This window comes from Nesoenas mayeri (assembly GCF_963082525.1).
Source record: "Nesoenas mayeri genome assembly, chromosome: 3".
NCBI classification, from domain to species: domain Eukaryota; kingdom Metazoa; phylum Chordata; class Aves; order Columbiformes; family Columbidae; genus Nesoenas; species Nesoenas mayeri.
In genome coordinates, this window is record NC_137544.1 from 87021877 (window position 1) to 87042703 (window position 20827).

Genomic DNA, 20827 nt, shown 5'->3' on the forward strand with positions numbered 1-20827 from the left:
GACCCCGGCTCGGGGAGCCGCCGGAGGCAGCTGCTGCGAAGAGGGGACGCAGAAAAAGAGATGCATTGAAACTTTCCGCGCAAACTTTGGCGTGAGTGCTTGAAACAGAGCGATCGCGGCGCGGGTGGTTGCCTGCCCCGGCGCGGAGAGAAGCGGCGGCCGCGGACGAGCGCCGCTGTGGAGCTCGGACTGCCCGGCGGCGGGGGCCGGGCGGCGGCGGGGCGGCCGCGGAGCCTGCGCTCGGCCCGGTGGAGCGCCCACCGAAAGCAGCAGCGGAGGCCGGCGGAAAGCCGGGCTTATGGAGGGGTGAAACCGGAGACCCCGAAGAGGAACACCTTTTCCCCGGGAGCCTCTCGCAGCGCCCGACCGGCGGCACCCCAGGAGGCGGCGGCGGGCACGGACGAGGCGCGGGCAAGAGCGCGGCGGGGCGGCGGCGGCGGGGCGACGGCGGCGAGGCGGAGCGCGGCGGGCCCCGCTCCACGGCGTGTGCCGGCAACCATGAACTTTCTGCTGAGTTGGATCCACTGGGGGCTGGCGGCGCTGCTCTATCTGCAGAGCGCGGAGGTAAGCAGCAGCGACGGGGACGGCGGCGGGACGGGGGCTTTTGTACCGCACGTACGGTGGGGGCGGGGAGGCGGCGGAAAAGACTTTTTCCCCCCCTTTTTTTTTGGCGCCCCCCTGCCTTACTTCCCACCTGCTCGGTGCGGTGCCGCCGCGCTGCTGGCACCGTGTCCGGGTGGGTGCCTGCAGCGCACACACGTGTGTATGTGTGCGTGCAATGCTGCAACCGGGGGATGCGGGGGGGGGAAGCGCTGCCCGGTGCTTCGCAGGCCCCCGGAGCAGTCGGCAGCGCCGTGTGGAGTGCCCGCGCACGTGTGCGCGCACTGCACGCCCCCGGCGTGGGGCTCCCGCGGCGGCGGGGCCGTGGGGTCCCGGCGGGGCCGGTCCCGGGGAGCTGCGCGGGGCAGGGAGGCAGCGCGCTGGCTTCTTGCATCAGCCTCGCCGCCCGTCCTCGGGTCTCCTGACATTGCAAAAGGGTGTTTCGGCGCTATTTGCCTTGGGTCCCAGCTCGGGTTCGTGCCGCCGAGTGGAGTTCAAAATACCTAGCTGGAAAAACAAATAGAGATCAAAGAGGACAAAATGGATCCTGAATTTCTTCCAGATTGATTTTTTTTTTTTTTTCAAAATACATATCTCCTGCACCGAGGTTACAAAACCGCACATTTTTCTCTTCTCCTCCTCAGTCACTTTTACTTTTGCCTCATTGTCATTCCTGCGAGATTAAAAGCCAACTCTTTCTCCTTTTCTTTCTCTGTTTTTTAAGAAAAAGGAAAGGCAGCTTTCTGTGCAAACGTGTCCTATAAATCTGTTTTCTAAAGAGTCAAGAGAGCTGTGTTGCCAAGAGATATTAAGGGGTTTAGACAGAGTGCCCACGTGAAAGTGGCTATTCCCTGGGCGGACCCGGATTATGTTTTAAAGGCTATAACAGGTTAGTTCTCTCCTGCCATTTCTCCTCGGCACTTATGGAGAATGCGGGGCCAGATCATCTCCCACAGTTGTGAAAATAAGCGTCGCTTGCAAACTAATCAGTTATTCACATTGTTTGTTCAGCACCGATACTGGAAGGTAACTCCCCAATTAGGAGCCATTTCAGCTGTAACTGAAGTAATGCAGGCACTGCATGCTTTGTTTCTAGCCTGTTATATCTCTTACTTTCGCCACTGACAGCCGCACATTAGGCTGTGCTGGATGGGAACTGAGGCGCAGCTCTTGAGTGTGGCACAGAGCAGCTCCCTGCTGCCTGCCTGCCAGATTTGGCTCGTGGGACAATTCTTTCCGCTCTCCATGAGTTTTTCCACCGTCATGTAAAACGGGGATTTCTTTGCCTCGCAGGTCCTTGGTAAACTTGTACAGTAGAGTCAGTTCCCCAGCTGTAGGTTAGACAGCTCTGTATCGATGTCTAGTGATAATACTCTTTAACCCTCCCCTCGCTCCTTCTCCCCTCCCCTTCCTCTTCCCTGGAGGAAGAAACGCGGATCAGGTAGAGTCCAGGTCTGTCTGTCCTCAGGAGTCACGTAGAAGCCTCGTGTTGCCTTTTTTCCTAGGCAGGAGGATGGTGCCGGTGAGAAAAGAAAGAGGATAACGGTGGGAAGAAAAGTAGGGAGGAATCACGGGATGTCGGTGGGGTTGGGGGGAAGTGTCACAGGGATAGATAAGTGAGAGATCGGGAGATGTTGAGATAGCTGGGTGATGCGGGCCATATAAGTGCTCTGGCAGATCAACGGTGAGGTCTGCCCTTCAGTTCTGTCCTTATTTGTCCGTTGATCGCCTGGGCACCACGGTGATGGGAACGTTAGAAATACCAGCAGATCTCACGTAGGCAGCTTGACAATGACTCTGGGCATGGCAGAAGGCATGACTCTTCATGCCGGGTCTAGGGTTTTGTGCTCTGATGATAATATTTATCTGTTCTGTTAATCTGACTGTTGTGCTGAATAAAACCTATCTAGCTAGCCATACACATTGGAGAGCATTAAATAAAAACCCAGGCAGAAGCTGAGTTGGGGAAGCAGGGTCCATGACGTGTCGGGTTGCTTTCCCAAAGGCAAAGAAGGAGGAGCACTGGAATTGTGGTGCTCCATGGTGAAGGCAGCAGGGGGATGCCTCCTTAATGAAGGAGTTGTTATGGTCCTGCAGCGGGGATGTGGGAAATCGTGTCACGATCAGGGCTGGGTGGTGCTGATGCCACAGGTGTCTGCCTTCACTGGTGGCAATAGCCTTTCTGTGCAGGAAAGGGAGGAAAAGGTGATTTTGCAGCGGTTTGCCCATGCTGAACAGTGGTGTACAGTCCTCAGGCCCAACAGGGTCCGAGGGGTTGTGTTGTCCCCTTCTGGTCCCCCCCTTTCCTAAAGAATGGGGGACAGTCCGTCATTCCCCATCTTCCTTTGTCTGCGGGTCTTGGCAGCAGCCTGGTGGTAGGTCACCCCTGATGAGGGTCTGGGAACTCTTCCCTTCCTGCCCTGAACTGCAGAGGGACCTGGATACACCAGCTGTATTGCCATAGGGAACAGGCAGTGATCAGACACTGAGGGAGGGAGAGTGAGCCTGTGACTAGACTGCTAATGACCGCACACCCACCAGGCTCCCTGCCTTTGGTGTGCCTCTGCGCCAGGCCACGATGGGGAGTCACCAGAACCTGCTTCCCCAGCCCGTAGGCAGATGGGACGCAGTGGGTCACCTTCCCAAAAGCCACTCTAGGCCCATGCTCTGAGGACAGGCTGGAAGAGAGGAGGAGCGTTCCTTTGGGAGCAGGAGAGAGGGAAGCCCGTACTTACATCTCAGAGGGGCTTGGTGGTTCCTGAGCAACCCCAAATCTGCTCTCCTGTCCATCCCGCTCCCTGTCAGAGGTGCCTCAGCTGTGCTGGCAGCTTGCGGGATTACTGACCTCTGTCTGCATGTACAATGGAGCAGTGCAGTGAGTCCTGTCCCCCCCATTAAGTAGAAACCGCTGAGAAGAATTTCTAACACCTAAGACGAAAAGTGCCTTAACTCCTGTCCCAGAGTCCCTCTCAAAGGGGATGGATTGTTTGTTCCAGTCCTAAACAGTTACAAAGCTCTTTTAATGAGGCTGCACAGATTAGGGGGAGGGGAAGGGAAAGAAAGAGTGGTGGTGGTGTTGGTGAGGGGGGTGATGGTTAGAGGGGAATGACTTGATTAACCTTTTCTCTCCCTTCAGAGAATAACTTGCTCTTGGACAGGAGTGAGGGGAGAAGGGAGACAGAGGAGGTGCAGACACACTGCTGGTGTGAGGCGCATTTATTAGAGAGGGTTTTATTCTGCTGCGGGATGTGCATTTGCTGTGACTTGTAAAGGACACAGAAAGGATCTTCCCCTTGGTCAGCCCCATTCCCAGGTCATTTATTCTGCTCTCAAGTCCAGGGCTTGCTGCCTTACCTTCATGAAATGTTGAAAATCAATTGGAAGGAAATTGTGTTACAGAGCTGTTGGGTAATGCCAAAAGCCAGCGGAGGAGAGGATGACCTTCAAGCTCCCACCGAAGGGCACACTGGGCCTGCTCGTGCCTTGGAACGCTTTTTGGCTCCCCATTGCCCTGTCTGATATGTAGCAGCCTGGTTTAAAGTGAGGCAAAAGCCCCTGACTTTCCACTCTTCCAGTGAAGGGGCTTTGATGTCACTAACCACCTGTGAAAGGCACTGCTGAAAGGTTTCTTGGTATAGTGAATGGAGAGCGTGTTACTGGTAGTTCTGGGAAACCTGTCGAGTTTCTGCAGAGAACTCCACTGGGAGTGCTCAGAAGCTCTCTGCAGGCTTCATACCCATCTTGTTTCCCATCCTCTGGGTGGGGTCACAGCCCAGGTCTGGGTGAGCACTGGAAGAGTGTTCTGGCTCCTGCTCCAGTACTTCAGGGGCAGGGCGAGGTGCTGGCCAGGCACAGGTGAGCAGTGAAAGTGTGTGTGTGACTTGCTTCTGCTTCCCATCATGTACTGTGTGTGCTTGCATGCGAGGAGGCGTCGGGCTTGGCAGCCAGCTCGTAGCCTTGCACAGGGAATGGATACGATGACCCTCAAGGTGTCTTTGAGCTAGTTCTGCTCAGTCCGCCACAGTCATTCTGTATGTGAACCAAAAACCCCCTGCAAAAGGTCTTGGGGACATTGTAACTTGGATAGACTGACTCGGCTCGTGATCCTCTTCCTGTGCTACTACACAGATTGAGGCATTTCTGCCCTTGATGCGGTTTTCTTTTGACCCATAGATCGTCAGACGCTGAGGGGCTTTGCAAGGCCACTGCAACCTCTGCTGCCTCCATTTTGTTTGTGCTGTTTCAGTGACCTTCACACTTCAGGAATGAAACTGTTTCTAGGAACCTGCTTTTTGAACTGTTGTCACAGCACTGAGATTGGGCACACAGCCCTCTCCTCCCCAGAGAAGAAACAGATCCATGGTGGTTCTGGGCTGGTGTCTTATGCCCAGGTACAGAAAGACTTTGGTAGAAAGGAGAAGCAAGGACTTCAGTCAGGGGGGACCTTAGACAAAGGGAACTGTGTACAGACACAAAGGCATGGCTGGGAGAGGGGCATCTAGGGCTTTGCTGGCTCTCTTGTCCCCTCCTTTTAAAACCTGACACTTCGGGCTGCCTGGATGGTGGTGCTGCCCTGTGCGTGGGGCTGCCTAGAAGACCATAGGTGGCAGATTCCCATTGTGAGCTTGAGGTGGACTCTGCCTGTTCAATTCAGTCCTGTCTCCAGCTACAAGATCAGAGGGCCTTTTTCTAAGCCTAAATGCAGTGTATTGCTGATGAAACAGTATTTTGTGTGTATGTATGGCTATGTTTTTTTGAGCTGCTGAAAGGCAGGAGGTTCTGGGGCGGATGGCATCACACAGGTGACAACATACCTTGGAGACCCAAAGAAAGCTGGGTGTTTTTTGGTTTCTGTTCAGAACAGAACAGCAGGGGGAAGCCTGACTTAGCTGGAAAGTTACGTCAGATCTAAAACCCTCACACACAGCAGGAAGAGTGGAGTTTTTGTTTCACGTGGAATTAAAAAAGACTTCCTTAGTAAAGCGGTGTAATACCTCTCCGTCCTGGTCTGGGAGTGGGTTACCTGTTGCCACTCCTGCCTGCGTCACCGATTTGGGAATGCCCCTCGTCCCTAAAGGCCGCAGGAGCGAGTACAGAGCTTGAGGCCTTTTCAGTTTTTGTCCCAGGGAAGCCACAGGGAGTGCAGCAATGGGAGCTGCGCTGCCACTGGGCCACACAGGGGCTGGGGATCAGGCCTGTGTCCCCCTCCCTGCCAGAGGACAGGAGGGACACCTGGGTGGTTTAGTGTCATTCATCGGCGAAGCGGTGCTGTCACAGTTAATTGCCCTGACACCCGGCCAGATACCAACACCTCGGTGGCCACCACCACTCCGTGACAGACATCTGTGACATTGAAAGCAGAGCAGTGCCCTTTCGCGCCTGGTCTCCCTTCTCCCTCCTCTGCCCGCCTCACTCTGCTCCCTGGCCAAATTCACCTTCACGGAAGAGGGTGAATGGAGGTGCCCAAGCCAGCCGGTCATGTCAGCAGTACAAGGTCACCCCTGCCGTTTTTCTCCCCCGGGCCCAGATTTGCTCTCTGGTTTCTGACGTGATCCCTGAAAGCTCTTCCCGAGGGACGTGTTTCTCCCTCAGGGCCTCTCTCGGGCGCACGGCGCTTGGAGGCCCGGCCGCCTCCCTCCCGCCTGCCCCTTCCCTGGGCCCGGGGCCGTCCCGCCCGCTCCGCCCGTGTCCCTCTCGGCTCCCCGGGGAACGGGGGGAACAAAAGGTCCCTCTGTGCCCGCCAGGCCGGCCGGAGGGGCACGGCTCCACCTCGGGGGCGCCCCCTCCCGCCGGGGTCTCCCTCCGCCTCCTGCCCAGCGGGGCGGCGGCGGGACCGGGATCCCTCCCGCGCCCCGGCCCCGCGTAGCGGCTCCGTGTTGTGACTGATTCTCTGTTATCTTTACAGTTGTCGAAGGCTGCTCCAGCCCTGGGGGATGGGGAGCGGAAACCCAATGAAGGTAAGCGCTGGGCGGCTTCCCGGCGGGAGGGGGTAGCCGGGGGGCTCGGGGGAAGGAGCCCCGAGAGCCGCCGCCGGCCGACACCGCCACCTCCCGGGGAGCGGCGGCGGGAGCGGGGGCTGCCGGCGGGAGGCGCCGCCGCCATTAACCCCTTCGCGAGGGCGGCGCGGCCCCCCCGCCCCCTCCTTCCGCGGTCCCGGGGCGGCCGTGGGGCCGGGATGGCCGCGGGGTCAGGCCCCGGGGCGGCCATGGGGCTGGGGCGGCCGCAGGGCCGGGGCGTGCGGCAGGGCCGGCCCAGCCCGCTTCTGGCTTCCCACAACTCTGAGGAGAACTGCGTGCGTGCGCTTGTGCACATACACGCGCTCATTTATATATATATATATACACACACACAAAGAGCTGAGCGGCGGTGAGCCGTTTGCTGGGGATTCGCCACAGTGCCGTAGGAAGGGATTTGTCATCTTTGTCACCTGGCTCTTCCCCAGCGGTGCTGGCGGTGCCCTGCTGGGTGGCCAGGGCTCATCCCTGAACAAAGGCCGAAGCGGTGCCCCAGCTGTCCCCCGATGGCCAGCCATCAGGCCTCTGGGGGGAAAGAAGGAAGAATGAGAGCCGAGGATGATTTTCTGGAGTCGTGTCTGATGGCGGTCTGGGGTACCCTTTCCATTCAGGATATTGCTGAGCACTGTACAGAGCTGGGCTCAAAAAATACACCCTTTTACTCTTGTTTGAGCTAGCAGGCTTAGCGAGTTCAGTGTGATCTGGTAGATTCTGCTTAATTTCTTGCTGGCAGTGCAGAATGGACAGGACCATTGCTTGGTGAGGTTACAAGGTGGTGCCTCTGCAGCCATTGTGCTTCTGTGTCTCTGGCTGCCCAAAGGCCAGGCTGTGGCAGTGTCCTCTGCCCCACTGGTTTGTGTGAGTAAATGTAGACCGGAGGAACAGTCAGCCCCCCAGGCTAGAGATGCCTCCTACAAGTGCCCTGTCTTGTGGAACGCTGTGCCTTGCAGGAGCTTGGCTTTCTGTCTTCAGTCAAAAGTGGGGTCAGAGGGCTGTGGACTTCAAGCCTTCAGGCTGAGGTGATCATTAGCAGCTTTAAGACTATCGTGACCGTGTTTTTCCCCACACCTTCAGAGCAGAGCAGACCACTCACTGTGTGACAGGGTCTGGTGAAGGTCTTGCAGGATCGCGGTGGGTTGTGACCTCCAGCGTTATTCCAGCGGGAAGTCAGCAGAGGGCTCTAGCAGTGTGGGCCCAGATTGGCCTTTTGTCACACTCAGTTTCAATTTCTGTAACTTTATTGGTGTGACAGACTGCATGTGTGTTGCCAGAGGTTTGTGGCAGCCTCTGTTTGGGATAGGTGTCCATTTTGCATGGGCAAGATTTCTGACTTGCTGGTGGGCTCCCGCCTGTTGCGCTTGACCCTTGCTCTTGCTGAAGTCAACAGAAGAAGGTTCAGTGACTCTGGAGGGATCAAGATGGAGCCTGCTGTGAGGCTTATTTTGGTAACCAATCCTCTGCTGTTGGTAGAAAGGAGCTAGTGTCCTCATCTGTGCCATTTGTTGTGTCCAACTACTTTCTTGGGAACGGGAAGAGTCAAACAGAATTTAATTCCCTGTCACAAGAAAGCTGGTGGGATTGCAGGAGAAATTTGGTCTGGCAGTGTGAGTGATGAGACTTTGGTGCTGCTGCCTTCATGCTATTTCTGGTTCTGCAATGCAGATATATGTGAGCTAGAAATCAGGGCTCTTGGCATTACCTTCCTGCTCTACTTTTGGCCTGTTGTCTGACCTTGGATATCCTTTCTCAGTGCCTCAGTTTCTCCTCTTTGATAAGGAGACAATGATGTGCTTCTGTGCCACAAAGACAGTCTCAAAGTTCCTTTCACTGAAGCTCTTGGGGTCTTTGGGGTTGGGTTGAAAGGTGATTTTGTGTCTGTGGCCATTTTTTGCTTGCCCTGAGATGTCAAGCTGTGACAGGTTTTTATTTGGGATGGACTTACTCTAGTTGGAGACTGTAATTTTAGCTTCAGCCCCTACCCTTTTGTGCTCAAGAGAGCCTTCCACATGTTTTGTGGCATGGGAAGTTGTAGAGGAGTCAGACAAACACTCTTTGTTTGTTTCACGAGAAAAGATTTTCTGGTATAAATAAAGGAAACCACCAGCACTTGTGGCTGTACTTTTATTTCTAAAAGAACAGTGTGTCTGTATTGCTGCTACGCCATTGATGGAGAGGGAGGCAAAATGATCATAGACTAGCTCCTTTTCTAGTCTAGCATGTTCCCACTCGACCGCTCTAAATTTGGACTTAATCCTGCCTGCTGTGGCTGCCCTGAAGAGTTAATGTGGGCCCTGACTGGGTTTTAACCTTACTTCCCCTTCCATTCACAAAGAAGAACCTCTGACTCAAATCTGGAAGTGTTCTGCAGGATAGGGGTGTGAGTTAAATGCGGGATTAACTTTTCACGTGGGCTGAAGCCCAAATTGCAGGAAGGGAGCAGGCCAAGTGGTGTTAGTCCTTCAGTGACCTTCCTCTGTTTCCCCATGAAAGACAGACCTTCTTCCTGGCCTGACACAACCAATGGAAAGGAAGCGCAGGCTGAATCAGCCCAGCGAAGTTTGGAATATGACTCCTGGTACATAGGAGTAAGTGTAGGTACGGTAGCAGGGGCAGGGCTTTGCTGCAAGGATGACTGTGCCTCAGTCACGCACTCTGGTTTGGGTGCTAACTCTGCCAATGACCTCTGGAGCTTTGCACCGTCTCTGTGTGGATGCTCTGTGTCCAGCAACATCAAGGCAAAGTGTCTTTCATGGCAGGATCTCCTGACTGGCAGCTGGAGAAAGGTTCCCGGCTTCCTTTTCAGAGGCTGATTCAGACTTTGGAAAATCATCATATGTTAAAGGCAAAAACTCCCAGATTCTTTGTGGGAAGGATTTGGTCTTGTCAGATCTCCCAGATCTCAAGGCCAGTCATCAGAGCACAGCCGTGAAAGTAAACCTCCTGCAAAAGAGGTTGAATGTGCTATTCTGTTGCCTGTGTGTAGTCCAGATTCTCTGGTGTAATCCAGCTGCCTGCACAGTGCAAAGATTTAGAAAAGTGTGGCAGATGTGAATCAGTTTCACTTCTGTTTTCTACTCTGTTTCGTTTCTGCCTCCTTTATGCCCCAGACTACTGCGGTGAGCAGCATTTGATCTGAACAGGTAACTGCTGCTTTCCTTCCCTCTTCCCTCCCTCCTTCTGTTCTCCCCTCCCTCCCCTCGACGTAAATCTGCAAGCATTTTTATCCAGAACTGTGCCTTTACTGCCAGAGTTCCCAGATCCTTTCTGCTGGCACAGCGTGAATAATCAACAGTGCAGTTCTGCAGGCCATCATTGTGCCTGCAGAATTTCCCACATATTAAATTGTTCAAGTTGTTAGAACATAGGTGGTGACTACGGTCACTCCGAAGGGGAATGGGAGGAAGGAGGTAGCCACAGACAAGATAGGAGAACAGACAGGGGGCATACTGCAGTTAGGGGAGGAGGGAAGAGGAAGGGAAGGGACAAGGAACAGAAACATGCTGCGTTCTAGACGAGGAGTATCAACAAGCAGTCCATGCCTGGCAGGCTACATTTCCTTTTCACAAACCACTTTATCTTTTAATAGCTGCTCATGCTCTCAGATACTTCAAACTCCCTGGGTGGAAGCTCCTCCCCTCTTGTACCCGCTCTCAACGCTGTGGTACTGTCAGCTCTGCATGACCTAGAATTAACTTTCAACAATTAACTGTGGGCTGTGAGCTCCAAGCCCTGCAGCTTTTGCATTTTTGTGGCAAAGTAACCTTTATGCCAGTTTGTCACAAGTTCAGGGCACTTCAGAAACGCTTACTGGAGACCATTTTTTCCATGATGCAAGCAGTTTGCGCTTATCACTCAGAGTTATCAACCTTGGTGCTGTAGGACTCTGCATGCCGTACAGGTGGATCATTATAGTGTGTAACAACATGGGGCAGGTACTGTCTCTTTGTGCATACTCTTATCCTCTGCTCCATTTGAGATGTCCTCCTTTGCATGCCTGCTGGTAGAGCTGGGAGTCCTGGAGGGCTCTAGGCACTCGCTGTTTGCAGAACTGTACTAGCAGCTGCATTTTGTGCATGTGTACTTACCTATCCTATCTCTCATCTCTTTAAATCTCTCCAACCCTTGACCAAGCAGCAAAACGAAGCTTTGGCAAGAGGCTGGGAGACATTGAGAAACACTTGTGAAATCAGCGCAGATCGCAAGCAGTTAGTGTTTGCTCCATTCAGAGGGAAGGCAGGGGATAATGGCAGATCCACCCTGTTCCCCCTCCCACACTGCCTCGTTGTGGTTCAGGAGCCAAACGTATGGTCTAGTTAATCCTGGGGGTGCTGTGGGCTAGCTTTGAGTCTTTCAGTGGGTGGCTTGATTCCTTGGTTTGGGAAAGTGGTCACTGTGGAGACGCGGAGGCTGTGACTTGTAGCAGGTGCTGTCGTGATTCTGAGGTGGCCTGTTGAGATGCATGTTCTGCATGGGAAGAAGAGGTAGCTGACAGGAGGAATGAAGATATGTTGATGGATGGTTCAGAAGCCTCTACTTGTTTTCAGAAGTGTCTGCACTGAGGTCTGTAGAAAGGGTGCTTCTGGCTTATCCCCTTGCCTTCTAAAACCCACTGGCTGTTTTGAAAGAGGATGAAAGGCAAGCTGGTGAAGGGCCTTAATCCAGAGCGCAGATCGTCTGCAGCAGGCTCAGGTGCTTTTTGGCCCAGCTAATATGCTTAGTGGCAGCATATCTGAGAGTATGGGGGAAAGCAAGGAAGGGGCTTGGAGAGGAGGCGCCTGTGGGACGCATTATGGTGCCAGGGAACCAAGAAGCTCTCTTGTCTATCTTGTCTCTGCCCTGAAGCAACAGTAGGAAGAGATTATCTCCTTTGCTTCCCAACTTGATTTATGTGTATAGGACAGAGACACAGGACATAGACCTGCAAGACTGTTAGTGAAAAGCATAAGGTAGATGTGTTACAACTGTCTGTCTCATTTTACGGGGGTGAAGCAGTAGGTGTTCTTGAGCTAAGTTTGCATTAACTTATTCCCTCCGTTCCTCCTTTTAGTTATCAAATTCCTGGAAGTCTACGAGCGCAGCTTCTGCAGGACAATTGAGACCCTGGTGGACATTTTCCAGGAGTACCCTGATGAGGTGGAGTACATATTCAAGCCATCCTGTGTGCCTCTGATGAGATGTGCGGGTTGCTGCGGCGATGAGGGCCTAGAATGTGTCCCTGTGGATGTGTACAACGTCACGATGGAGGTGAGGGCTCAGTTTGCAAGCTGGCATGCTTGGCTGGAGAAAGCACATCAACCGTCACAGCCACTTTTAAGTCCCAGCTAGTTCAGAGGAAGGGCAGCCTACTGCTGGGAACTGGAGACTGTCAGATCAGGAGGGCTCACCTCCTTCCTGACTCTTGTGCCCAATATTACACTATGCAGAGTTAAAAGATGAGTTGCCCAACTCTGTTCAAGGCTAAGAGGAGAATCTGTTTTTTGGCTGTGATCTCACTAGTGCCCAAATACAGTTAACTACAAGCGTGCAGAGGAACATTTCGGCAAAGGAGCACCTTGTGCTTAGATAATGTAGAGGAGCATTTCTTATGCTGTTGTCTCTGAGGCCTCAGAGAATATACTTCTTGGGCCCTCTCTCCACCTTAACTCTGTGTTTGGTCCACACAGATGTTGCTCTGAAGGCAGCTGGGTAGTGCAAAAGGGGAAAGGCTGTCAGTACTCTCTCCTGGAGGGCATGTGAGGTCAGCCTTTACCAACAGAGCAGGGGATTTGGGTCATTAGCTACATTGGCACAGCAGGGGTGGGAAGGGCCTCTAAGAAACACACTTCTTTGGTGTCAAGTGGAAAAGCGTTTCTGCCTCTGGGTGTCTTCCTCCTTTGTTTGGAGGTTGCTGAATTCATTTCTTGGAAGAGACAAAGATGGCTGTGACATCAAAGGCTGGGCTCATCAGGAAGATACAAACTCTGCTTTAGAGAGTTTTGTCATTGCCCTTGTCTGCCATCCTGAGTCCCAGATTGTGTCCACAATGGTGCTGGTGCCCATTATCCTTAACCCTCACCTATTTTTGTCCCTCAGCCTCTTGAATGGGCACTGTAAATATTGCCATCACTTTTTGATATGGATGAGAGACATGCAGGACTAAGTTATTACCAGCCAGCTCTTGTCATTTGAACTGTGGTTGAACTCTGACACAGAACCTGCCTGTGTCCTTCCATGGTTCCCCATACTGCTTTTCCACTGGCAGGCTCCAGCCTAGTGTAGCTAAGGATGATTTTCTGCTGAATTACAGTTTTTGGCTGGTGTACCTGCATGTCTGTAAAGGGTCAGAGACACTAAAGCAGATCTGTGATGCAAATGCTAGAGCTAGTGATCCAGCCGGGTTCTGGATTGAGAGACTGTGACGATACACGAACAGCTTCTAATAAAACTTGCCTGGAGGCACTTGGGGCTGGAGGCTGGGCAATGTCTGGCTCTGCAGGGCTGTTTTAAGCACAGATCACTGGATTTACTTTGTGTGTTGAGTCACTGAGAAAGTAAGATGTCAGCAGGGAAGGAGCGGTGGCTTAGGGAAAAGCAGTCAGAAATGGAATTGGTGCTTTGAGCCTTTGTAGTAGGCTGAAGCATGCTTCTGTGTGAGAGCAGGCTGGATGCTCCATTACTGTCCCTCTAACATCGACCAGGGACAGCTCAGTGAGAACCTTGCTATGGTGTTACGCCCTCTCATATGCCTGTCTCCAAGGCAGTCCACCAGTGCTGGCACCTTGCATGCATGAGCAAACAGGGCTTTGGCATGAGTCTGGTGTTGCTGCTTGCTTGTGATCAAAGGCCTTTCCTGAGTGGGAGAATGGGGCCTCACAGCCAGCTTAAACTCTGCCATGCTCTTCCCAGGAGCACCTGGGGTGCAAATGCTTTGCCACGCAGCGGGCTGATTTGGAGCTGTGAATATAAATAGTGAATGGGCAGTGACCCTCTCTGTTTCTTTCATTCCAGATCATGAGAATTAAACCCCATCAGAGTCAGCACATAGCGCACATGAGCTTCTTACAGCACAGTAAATGTGACTGCAGGTGAGAATGGAGCAGAACTGGTTCCTCTTGCAATAAACTTATTCTGAGCCTTTCCTTTTTTTCTGCCATTGGGTTGGGACTGTTGTCCAGAGGCTTCTGCGGTCTCCTCAGTTGGTTTGCAGTGGGATGGCTGAGCCTGGGAAAAGAAGTCCTTTGCTGGCATGGCTCCTCCATCTTTAGATGTCACAGGTGGACAATGTTAGCCTGCAGCCTGGGCTCTTTCGGCACTGGCTGCCAGCAAAGTGAAACAGGAGAAAAAACATTTAGGGATTTACCGCTTCACGTGTGCCGTGGGTGTCCTGCAATGCCAGCTGTACGTGTCCTTCCCTGGACTTGGCGGGAACTGGGGATAATAGAGGAAGTATATGTGGTTAGCTCCCTTCTAATGAGGCCTTTGTTCTCTCTTCCCCCACAGACCAAAGAAAGATGTCAAAAACAAACAAGAAAAGTAAGTGACAAGCCTTATCTACTTTCTCTTTTGGTGGTTGGTTGGCATTTCCTATTCCCACTGCCCCTTGCCCTTTTCTTTGGTTGGAGATACTCACTTTGAGAAGGTGTTTTTGGAAATGGCATCTGGTAGTGCATGGGGCGACACTCTGAATCCGTTCCAGGTGGGCACAGAAACCCAGATCTGATGGTCATTCCTTCATACCCCAGACCTGGAGCTTGCATGACCCACAACCATGGCAGTCATTCGTAATGCTTTATCCTGAGTCAGGGAAGTCCCGTCGTGTGTGTCCTACCAGAATGGATTCAAGGTGCAGCCCCCGTTCTCCCTTCCCTCTTTCTGGGGTGTTCCTGGTTACTGCAAATCGCTGCCTTTCTTTATTATTAATTTTTTTCTTGCTACTTGAGTGAGTACTTGCTAGCTTCTTTCACAGCAGCTTGGGTAGGAACTCTGCTGGCTACAGGGAGAGGTGGCAATAGAGGCCTGGTGGAGGCAGGACTGATGCCATGCGGGGTGTGATGCGGATTTTGGTTGGTTGCACGCCCAGGAGGGTGTAAAGGGAGGAGGATGTCCTAAAGGGTTAGGATGTCCTAACCGAGACCTGGTGGACACTTCCATAAGAGTTTTTTCAATCTGATGGGTTTGGTCTGGTAATCTGAAGGAGGTTAAGGTACAACCTTCCCTTTCCTTCCTCCCCAAAGTAAAAAGGTTGTGGAAAACAGAGAAGTAAGCTCTCGTCCTGCAGTAGTTGCAGGGACGATCACAAGACATGGAACAACATAAAAAACCAAAACGAGTGACCTCTCTGGATTAGAGGGTCAGCTGGACTGTGCATGGCTGGTATAGCGACTCTGCCAATTAGAGGTGCGGAGCTGGAGATGGAGGGGATGAATATTGGGAGATGAAGCTGAAACAGAGACAGAGAGATGAAGCAGGAGAGTGATAGAACTTCTTTCACCCCTCTCCTGGTGGTTGTATATTTCTAGCTGCCTTCCAGCCTCTCCTCCTTCCCCTGGAGATCCACTCCTGGCTGCATAGGGCTGTGTGCAGCCAACGCTCCTCTCTTTGCAGGACCGTGTCGGGGACGGTTGGTCTGCGTGGCTCTGTGGTTTGAAGGTGTGCGAGAGTTGGGTCTGTGTGAGCTCTGGTGAGGATGGGGTGTGGGTGAAGCAGCCAGCCCGGACTGCGTTGCATTCCCTTTCCTCTTCTAACAGCACCTTGCCTGCTCTTTGCTGGTTCTGCACTCCCCGGGGAAGGAAGGGAAGGGATGGGAGAGACTGGTGTGCTTTGATTTGTACTGGATTGAAAGTCCTGTTATATTGGTGCCCCTCTCCTCCCTTCAGGTCGATTTTCCTCCCCTCACCGCCTCCCTGTGACTCCTGACACGTAGGGCAGAGGCTGGGAGCGAGCTGATGCTCTGACACTTGTTCCAGAGAGACAACTTGAACAGGGCCTAAGAAACACCTCTGGTGCTTTCCCTTCTGTTCCCCCATGTCCCCTCAACAGCTCCCTCCCAAGGTGACCTGTGCGAGGGAGCGATGGAGCCTTTGCTGAACTGCCACGACTCTGGGGCTCACTTGCCTGACAAGCCCTGGTGCTTTGCATAGGGCTTTCTCCTTGCATGTCTCTCCCTTGGTCCTGTGCTAACGTGGCTCAAGAAGCAGCGCAGACTCCAGCCTCCTTCCCTCCCTGTGTTTTCACTGTCCTGCAGGGATCCATGGTTAGTGTCCAGGCCAGCATGTCCTACCCTCTGTCCATCCCGGCTCCTGCCCAAGAGTCAGGAGCAATGGGTGAATTTTTCAGAGGAGAGTCAGTGCCTTGGCTCTGTCCACTCATCTGTCTGGCAGATCCACGTGGAAGACAAGGAGAGGGAAAGGAAGGAAGACCTGAAAGCTGTTTACTGGTTATCTCCTGGGTGTCATAACTAGGTCAGGCCTCCCTCTTTCCTCCTTAATACTCAGGATGGCGGCTGCCAGAGGAGATGTTAGCAGACACCCAGCGGAGTCTCCTGGAGTCCTCCAAACCATAGGCAGGAGGTGGGGTGGGTGAGCAGAGCCTTCAGGGTAGATAGCCCTCTCCCACACAGCACTCCTGTATAGACCAAATCTCTCCCCTTATCTGTGGGGTGCTGAGGCTGGTGCCCCTTTGCTCCCATCCCAAGGCAGGATTTACCACCAGCCCTGCTGTTAGAGCTTGGCTGCCCCCTCCTAGGCCTGGTGCCAGGCAGGGCATCAGATCAGCGTGGTTTCCCGTTCCCTGGGAAGAGCCCCTCTGCTCGAGTTGTGTCTTGTCAGCCAGTGTGCACCCGCACTTGCCGCCTGGAACGGTTGTCTGCACTCACTGTGGTTGCGTGATGCTTTCACAAAGCTTTCTGTTCCTTCCCCCTCACCCCCTGTCCCTTTCCCTGTGCCCCTCTCTGGAGGGGACAAGTGCCCCCTGAGGCTGCAGCAGATCCAGCTCTGCTGGCGGTGATCTCTGCTGGCGGTGGTCTCTGCTGGTGGTGGTCTCTGCCGAATCTCCTGGCACTGGCTTGGCTGTGGGCAGGCTGGTTGCGGTGCTGGCAGGAGCGCAGGAGGGCTGGTGAATGTGTGTGCGAGGTGGAGATCTGTGCTTCGGCCCCGGGACTTGCCCTCCAGTCCTGCCTCATGTGCTTCCCCCCTCCCAGCAAGGCACATGGCTGTATTTTTTTTTCTCTTCTTCCTTGCGTTTTCTTCCATTTTCTCTCTCTCTCCCTCTTTCTTTCCTTCTCTCTCTCTTTCTCTGTTTTTTTTTTTTTTTTTTTTTTCTTCCAGAAAATCAAAGCGAGGAAAGGGGAAGGGTCAAAAGAGAAAGCGCAAGAAAGGCCGGTACAAACCACCCAGCTTGTACGTTTGTGTCCTCTGCTTGTAGATTCTCTTCCCTCCCTCTCCCCAAACCAAACTGCCTGCTTGCTGCTCACTCAAAATCTCACCTTCCCCTCCCAGTCACTGGTGGGCTGCAGGTCCTGCAGGGGCAGCGCTGGTGGTGGCACTGCTCTGGCACTAAGGGCATCTCAGGGAAGGTGGCTTTAGCTTGCTTGGCTCTCTAATCATCTGTGGTGACCATTTTCCCAAGGTGCAAGAGCGTGGGTGGGTGGGTGAACGCCCTGCACCTCTTTTACATGCCTTCTGGTTGCCACTCTGTCCTCCGCTTTCCCCCACTCGTCTTGTGCCCTCACTGCTGCGACAATGACTGGCGACAGGCAGGCTGGCGTCTGCCGTGCATGTGTGCGTGTGCGTGGTGCGCGCGTGTGCTTGCGTGTCTGGTGGAGTCACAGGCGGAGAGGAGAGGTGGGACGGTGGGAAACCGGAGAGGGGGTGCTGGGGAACTGGGCAGGGGGGCTCTCTCTTTCGCTCTCTTTCTCTGCTGGATTTAGCGGCTTCTCTTTCCCTTTCTCTATATCTCTTTTGCTCTGCCTCTCTCATGGTGGTTCACAGAATCCTGCATTGTAAATTCATGGCCCCTCCGTAGGAGACTCCTAGGGGGCAAGGTTGGGACGGGGCTTACAGAAGGGAGGGCAGCGCTGGCTGCAGGGGTAAGCACGTGATGCTGGAGCCCAGCTGCTTTCCAGGGGAGGAGAGACCCTGTGTATTTAACTCATTTAGCCGCTGGCCTCTTTCTACTCGAATAGCCCACTTTAGAGAACGCCTTTCATTGATAAGTCAATAGCTGGTTGGGACCTCTCACCTTCCCATCCTCACTTTCTCCTTCTTCCTCCCTCTGGTCTGTGCCGATGGATCCAATGCAGCATTTGTGAATACTGTGCAGAGAGCCTGTTTTCTTTCTCTTTACGCTAATGCAAAGGGGTGCTGTCCTGCGGCTGACAGGGTGCTGCTGGAAAATCCATCAGCCCGTGACACTCCAGTGGGCAGCATGGGGGCTGTGGGTGGGGGCAAGGGGATTGCTTTGATGTTTAGGGTGTTGCATGTGTATTTTCTTTCTGCTGAAGCGCTGTAGCTTAGACATCTTTCCTTTTGCCTTTTTGCAGTCACTGTGAGCCTTGCTCAGAGAGGAGAAAGCACTTGTTTGTACAAGATCCCCAGACCTGTAAATGTTCCTGCAAATTCACAGACTCACGTTGCAAGTCGAGGCAGCTTGAGTTAAACGAGCGCACTTGCAGGTTTGTGTCCTGAAGGGTGAAAGAGATACACACAAAGTGAAAGAGAGAGAAAGAGAAAGAGGGGGGAGCTTGCTTCCTGCTGACTTCTGGCACCAGTGCTATATGATTACTTCTTTTCTCTGCCGTACGTGGGTCAGAAGCAGAGGGGCTAACTAATATGAGGACAGTGTTTTCCCTGTGTTGAAAGGCGGCTGTGCATTTCAGATGTGCTGTCAGGACTTGGACGGGGACGGCTCCTAGAGACAGGGTGCTTGTATCTATGGGATCCTTTCCTGTAAAACAAGATAACTGAGTTCATGTTGCTGAGGTAGCCAGGGGAGGGTCTGTAGCCCTCTGTACATTATCGGTATGCAACTCTGAGCATACTGTTGGACCAAGACAAATCCTTAGCTGACTAGGATTTGACCACCCCTGTCTTCCAAGCCATTTTGATGTGGCTTGTGGACATTCTGCTGTGTGCAGAGTGAGGAAAGCCAAACCAGGAGCCTCCCTCAAGGCTATTCCCACATTCTTCTTTGCCTCTTCATTCTTAAAAGCCAGGGAGAGCACCTCGTCCTCTTGCAGTGTGCTTACGGTTCCCTGTCAATGTCTTGTCCAGAGTGGCAGTTAGAGGGGCTGCACTCAGGGCTGTGACATAGGATACAGTGGGGTTAAGTGTGTCTCTGGGTGAAGGTAGGCAGAGGTCTGTAACTCAGGTGTGAGGCAGGAGATGCGAAGACACTGGTTAGTGTTTCGTTCAGAGACCCATGCTGTACATGTGTCATCCAAGTGCTCTCTGTCACACACCATCTGCAGCACAGACGTGCAGAAACTGATTCCTACTTCTCACCTGAGCGCTGTGGTGAACTCAGAGCGGGTCCCTTGACTCGCACGAGCTGTGTGTGCGTCCCTGCTGTGGGATCATCCTACCCGTACAGAGAGAGGCATAGAAATGGGGTTGGTAATGAGCCCTCGGCTGTGACTCTGAACTCAGGCCCCTTTCTTAGAGATCTAGGAGATTCCTTCTGTCAAGAGAGTACTGCAGTGGCAGTAGCTGTATGGGAGAGAACAAGGGGGAGAGGTCCAGGGTCCTCTGTGGTTGTATCCTGAAAGAGGAGGCATCCATTTGCCTGCCTGGAATTGGCTAGGTGACTAAGGCTGCTGCAAGTAGCAAGTGCTTCCTTTAGGTGTGAAAATGCGTTGTGCCCAAACCAGAGAGGTGTTGGCACTGTCACCATGTTGGAAACAGCTCTGTGTACAGAGGAAATTTCTGGGGTGCTGTAATTTCAGTGAGAAAGTAATTGATGGGAGGAGCAGAATAGAGCAGCTTCTACAGTAAAACTTCTCCCAGCAAGCATAACCCCAGAAGTGTGTGACCAGACCTAACACTGGTCTTTTCTCTCTGCTCCTGTTCCCCAAACCCAGAATAACTGGAGATTACCCTACAGAGTTTGAAGGGTCAGAAATAGTCACAAATACAAAGTAAAAACAAACAGTATTCCAAAGATGTCATGGTGACAGAAGGGGTGTGCTGGTTTCTCTTACTAGTCCCTTTCTGTGGTGGGATAATTGGCACTAAGGGAGGTTTCCAGAGCTGGTCTGTTGGCCAGAAAGATAGGAAGGAGTCATAGGAGTGGGTAACTTATCTATTTCCAGATAAAAAGCTGGTTAAGATGAAATTCCTCATGCTCTTTCCTGTAGAATTAGAATTGGGCCCTACAGGGGAGGGTAAATTCTCATTTCTCCTGCTGCTTCCTCAGGCTGCTGTTGCTGTTGTCTGGTGCTAACCCCTGCTCATGGCAGCTAGTGGAACGAGAGGCACTTTCTTTTTACCTTGCCTGCATGAGGCCTTGTTGTCTGCACTGCTTCCAACCCAAACAGCAGGCTAGGTGGGGAGCCGAGGGAGTACGTCCTTCTGCATGCATTGCTTAGCCTTGTTTTTCTGTGTGTTTGTGTGTATCTGTGTGTGCACGGTGTGAGAGGGTGCAAACAAAACACTTGGCTCATCTGTGAGGAGGCCTCTGATTCTGCTCCTACAAATTTACCCCTGTACCCGTATCCCCCTCCTGCCCCGTCTAGGTGAGCCTGAGGGAATAGAATTCATTGACCCATTCACGGGTCAAGATTCTCAGCTCTTTTGCCCCATCTGCGCAGCACTTCACCCCACCAGTGACATCATGCCATGCCTTAACACCATGTGCTCTTAAACACATCAGCCACCTCCCTTCCTTCCCTTGCCTCTCCTACTTGCACCCCCGTCACAAACCTTAACCCCTCCTCTCTTTTTTTTCCTTCCCTCTCCTCTCTGACAGATGTGAAAAACCGAGACGGTGAGCAGCGGAAGAGAAGGGGGAACAGCCCTGTTTCTGGAGCCTGATTTCTCGCCTGGACAGAAAAAAAACAAAACAAAACACTAATCCAAATGAACCCTAAAAATGAAGGATCGGTAGAGCACAGCACTTTCAGTACGGACGATGGACTCCGGAAGGAACATTCCCCAAGGCACCCGCCGCACAGAATTCACCTTTGGGTTTTGAACTGTTTTATTTTATTTTTCTTTTCATGCTGCTAAATAACAGAGCCA

General features: G+C 52.9%; 1 protein-coding gene across 2 annotated transcripts; it reads left to right on the forward strand.

Annotated features, from left to right (window-relative positions):
• Positions 1–498: 498 nt before the first annotated feature.
• On the forward strand, positions 499–20577 carry VEGFA (vascular endothelial growth factor A; the record flags this gene model as incomplete). 2 transcript variants are annotated; one of them, XM_080342458.1, is made up of 8 exons in its annotated part: positions 499–564; positions 6506–6557; positions 11662–11858; positions 13602–13678; positions 14094–14126; positions 16919–16990; positions 18133–18264; positions 20556–20577. In XM_080342458.1, the coding sequence occupies 8 exons, from the start codon at positions 499–501 to the stop codon at positions 20575–20577; spliced, it is 651 nt and encodes a 216-aa protein (XP_080198584.1). The 2 variants fall into 2 exon arrangements, with proteins under 2 accessions (XP_080198584.1, XP_080198585.1); XM_080342459.1 differs by lacking the exon at positions 16919–16990.
• Between the last annotated feature and the right edge of the window lie 250 nt (positions 20578–20827).